This window comes from Neomonachus schauinslandi, chromosome 6, assembly GCF_002201575.2.
Source record: "Neomonachus schauinslandi chromosome 6, ASM220157v2, whole genome shotgun sequence".
NCBI lineage: Eukaryota > Metazoa > Chordata > Mammalia > Carnivora > Phocidae > Neomonachus > Neomonachus schauinslandi.
In genome coordinates this window covers 146,482,160-146,486,470 of record NC_058408.1, presented here as the reverse complement: position 1 = coordinate 146,486,470, position 4,311 = coordinate 146,482,160, and the positions used below count along the sequence as shown (strand labels likewise).

General features: G+C 52.5%; 1 protein-coding gene across 1 annotated transcript in view; it reads left to right on the top strand.

Annotated features, from left to right (window-relative positions):
• CPXM2 (carboxypeptidase X, M14 family member 2) overlaps window positions 1-4,311 on the top strand; it is a 159,081-nt gene that overhangs the window by 60,801 nt on the left and 93,969 nt on the right. Inside the window, exon 4 of the mRNA XM_044916228.1 lies at window positions 1,303-1,412. Within this exon, the coding sequence (XP_044772163.1) occupies window positions 1,303-1,412 (110 nt within the window). The remainder of the gene's footprint in view (window positions 1-1,302; window positions 1,413-4,311) is intronic.

The window sequence follows — 4,311 nt, the reverse complement described above, 5'->3', positions numbered from 1 at the left end:
TTTCTTTCTTTCTTTCTTTCTTTCTTTCTTTCTTTCTTTCTTTCTTTTCTTTTCTTTTCTTTTTCTCCCTCTCTCTCTCTCTCCCTCCCTTCCTTCCCTTTCTTTTCTTTCTTTCTTTTCTTGATTTTATTTATTTGAGTGAGTGAGACAAAGAGCACAAGTGGGGGGAAGGGCAGAGGGAGAAGCAGACTTGCCGCAGGGAGCCTGATGCAGGGCTCAATCCCAGGACCCCGAAATCACGACCTGAGCCGAAGGCAGATGCTCAACCAACTGAGCCACCCAGGCACCCCCGCCCCCCCCCCCCCCCCCCCCCGCCCCCGGACCGACTTTCTTCCCCAGCGGCCCGCAGAACACCCAGGGTAGCTCCTGTCTTGCCAGGCTCCCCCAGTATCCTGAGGCCAGAGGGCTTTTTATCCCTGCAGGGGTTTGTCATGGATGGACAGATACCCCCACCTCCTCAGGTCCCCATCTCAGCAGTGAGCCACATAGCTTTTTAAACGTGCCTCTTACAGGAGGGATTTCTCATACTTGTAGTAGAAATACTTTTGCTTCTCCTCCAGAGTTTGTGTTTTCTTTCACCAAGGGCAGATTTGAGGAGACAGATAGCATCGCTTGGAGACTTCTAGCCCCACGGCAGGCTGGGCAGTAAGAATAGCAGCCCGGGAGTCCCGAGGCCTGGGATCCGGCCCCAGAGCTGCTGTTAAAGCTCTTACCCACAGGGACGCTGGTCTGGACAGGGAGGCTTGCCAGGGGCCTGCCCATGTGCCAGCATCTTATTCCAGGGGCAGCTTGGACCAAACTGTGTTTGGTAGCTGTTCTCAGAACTACCAGTTTTGCTAAGAATGGAAAACAATAGATTTTTTTTTCTACTTATATTGCCTTGCTCATTAGCATGCACAATACAAAGGCCAGAGTTGCTGAAGCAAAATCAACGAGTTCTGATTAATTTGCAGAGCTCAACCACGGGATTGCTCTGAAATTTCTAACCAATAGCACTCCCTGGCTGAGTCACACTGTGGAAGGATCCTTAATTGGAAACAGGCTCAGACAGTAGCATGGACAGCAACAGAGAGAAGGAATATCAGAGCACAAACAGCCAGAGAGGAAATGACGACGAGAAGGGCAGTTGGCACACTGTTGACGTTTGAGTTGACCGCATCTGTCTGGACATGCCTGGGGGGTGGGCTGCGCTGGGGGGTAGGGGTTCAGGGGCAAATTGGAAAGCGGGAGGGTAGATTTAGAAAACCAGATACTTGCCTTTGAACATCTGTCTTTGTTTTTAACGAGCATTGTCCTTCCTAGGTTGCCCACCTCTTGGTCTGGAAACCTTAAAAATCACAGACTTCCAGCTTCATGCATCTACTTCCAAGCGCTACGGCCTCGGGGCGCATCGAGGGAGACTCAACATCCAGGTACCAGCTACAGGAAGGATTTTGGTTGCGTTGCTAGTTGCTCAGGCAGGAGACGCAGCCCGTGGTTGGTTGAGCTTGGGTCGGATACCCTGTATGATGTTTCAAAAGCATTAGCCCCACCTCTCCCACCAGGAAGAGCGATGCCTCAGATCCTCGTCTTAGAGAGACAGCCCTGAGATGAGACTCAGGATACATGTCTTCTGCAAAGGGCACTTAGTACAAAGGATGCTGCCGGTACCTGGAGCCAGGTCGGCCCACCTCCACCTCTTGAGCTCGTGCCCTTCGTGTGATCTGCCTGGACCGGGCAGGAGGAGGGCGCTGGACTCCAGGAGGCATTGGCAGCCAGTGGCTTTTGTTCCTCTTCCCCACCCCAACCAGTGCTTCTCACCAACACACACATCTCTTCCAGACTATTCTGTGGCTCCCCCCAGGTCCAACCCTTAGTGGCTCTCTTGGAGCCCAGCATCTCGTGTCTTGGCCTCCTCCTCTGAGGCTCAAGGGTCATGTGACCTTGGCTCTCACTACTGTCAAGGTCCTGCTCCAGGAAGGTGAACTCCTCCTTGCACAATTTATATACCATGCGGTTCTTGACTTCTTGCGTTTTCTCAGGCAGGTCCCCTGCCTGCAATCCCTTGCCCTCCACCCTGCCAGGCAGCATAAGTCCTGCAGCATCCATGATGATCAATTCCTCATGCTGCTCTAACAGCTTATCATAAATGCAGCCACGTAGGCCACACACACTTACTCTCTTCCAGTTCTGCAGGACAGAAGCCCCATTGGGCTAAATCAAGGTGTGGCCTGGGCCGTGTTCCTTCTGGAGCTGGAGGGGAGGGCCCATTTCTTCGCCTTTTCCAGCTTCTAGAGGTACCTGCATTCTTTCTAAGCCTCTGATCCTTCTTCTGCTTCCCTCTTCCACTTTTAAGGAGCTCGCGATGACATTGGACCCTCGTGGATGCTCCAGGATCATCTCCCATCTCAAGCAACCTTAATTACATCTGCAAGCTTCATTTCCTTTTACCAGATAGCCCCGACTGTTCCCAGGTTCCAGGATTAGTGAGTTGGCATCTCTGTTGGGGAGGGGGCATTATTCCACCAGCCCATGCACGAGGCCTTTTCCCTCCTGCTCCAGCTCCTGCCATTCCATCCCAGTTCAGTGTTTGGTCATGTGCTGTCCTGTGTGCATCTCTAGTATCTTAGCTGTCTTTCCCCAGCTGCTCCATAACTCCGAGTGTGTTCCAAACCCCTTCTGCGCATGCACCATCTCATCCAGCCTCCTGGGTCCTTCATCCCTGAGACGTGGGGCCATCCAGGATAGCAGCTTCTGAGCGACAGCGCCAACACCTTGTGCTCTCGGTGGTCTCTGTAAGCATGCTGCAGGCAGCTGCTGTGCGGGGAAACTGGACAAGGGCGGACGAGGCCCCTGCCCAGGAGCTCACGGGCTCCAGGGTGTCTGAGCCGAGCTCCGACTCCCCACGTCCGCTCTTCCCTCCTCCCTCGACACTCAGCCGCACCCAGAGACTTTGAAGCTGCTCAACTGGTGCCACTTTGCGGGCCAGGATTCCGGCAGAATGTTTCTAGAACTAACTTTCATGAAGTTTGGTTTATATAAGTAGTATTGTTTTTTAATAACAGCTGATAAGAAACATTTGGATGTGTGCAACTGGACATTGTGTTTTTCAAGAGGATGAAGTCTCCAAGTTTCACCAGCGTGACTAGTAATAATGGGAGGGCCTGCAGGGTCCAGGCTTCCGTGGAAGTAAACTCGGGGCTAGCAGGGCTGGATCCCAATGGGTGTGGGCCTGTTTTGTGTAGCAGTGAGAGGAGCTGTCAGCTAAGGCCTTGAATGCTCTCTCGATAAATGAAGTTATCCTTTATTAAAGAGGAAGTGTTCACATTTATCCATGCTTTCAGTCAAAAACTGGAAGGCCCCGTTAGTCCTGAATTTGTTGGTGGGGTAGGGGGAGGAGTTGTGTTGTTCCAGTTGGAATTCTACTCCTACAGTGGGCGGGTGGAACATGGGCGGGGGGGGGGGGGCGGTCAGTAGTGCAGGGGTCCTAGGCATGTGAAGTTCAGACCTTGGCCTTGACTTGACACTTCCAGATTTTGGGACCTTGGAACTGTTATCTTATGGCTCCAAGCCTTTGCTGCCTCACCAGAGAAGAGGGAGTCCTGAGAACTTATAGGATTTGTTGAGCAGTGAAATTAGGTGATATATAATTTTAAAACATTTACTGGATCATTTTTCACTTCTCTGCTCTTAGCTTCTGGTAGCTTCCAGGTTCTCTTGGAAACTCCCAGCGGGCCTTGTGTGATTGGCCCCTTTTAATTCTTGTGGGGTGTTGTCCCTCCCTGAATGCTGTTTCCTTGGGTGTTATCTGCCCCTGCTTGAGCAGAAGCCCCAGGTTAGAAGGGGCTTGGTCTTTCCTCTCCCTTCCTCCCAGCCCAGAATGTCACCCGGCACACAGGACAGCACAGAGGGGGTCATGTGAAGACCTGGCTGAAGGGGAGATGGAGGGCGTTCCCTGCCCTGCCTTTCCTGGGCCCCACAGGAGGGCCCTTTGGTGGACGGTCATGCAGCAGGAGGCAGCTGGCCAGGCTGTCCTTAGGTCCTCGTCATCCTTCCTGGCTACTTTATCCTTCACCCAAGGGAGGCACAGCCCAGGGAGAAGGCAGGCACCCTGGGCTGGAAGTGTGGACAGACCCACCCTCCTGACTTGAGGCAAGGGGAATTAGGAGAGTCGTTGAAAACCTCTTCAGTGCTGTTTGTCCTTATGGGGATTTAGTTTTTTTTTCTTCAGTGGTGTATCATTTCCTAAATGCTCTCCGAACAAAATCTCTGCACCTGCTCTTACAATGTGAAGTAGCTGCTTTAACAGGCCAGCTGCCTCCCCCCAGCCCT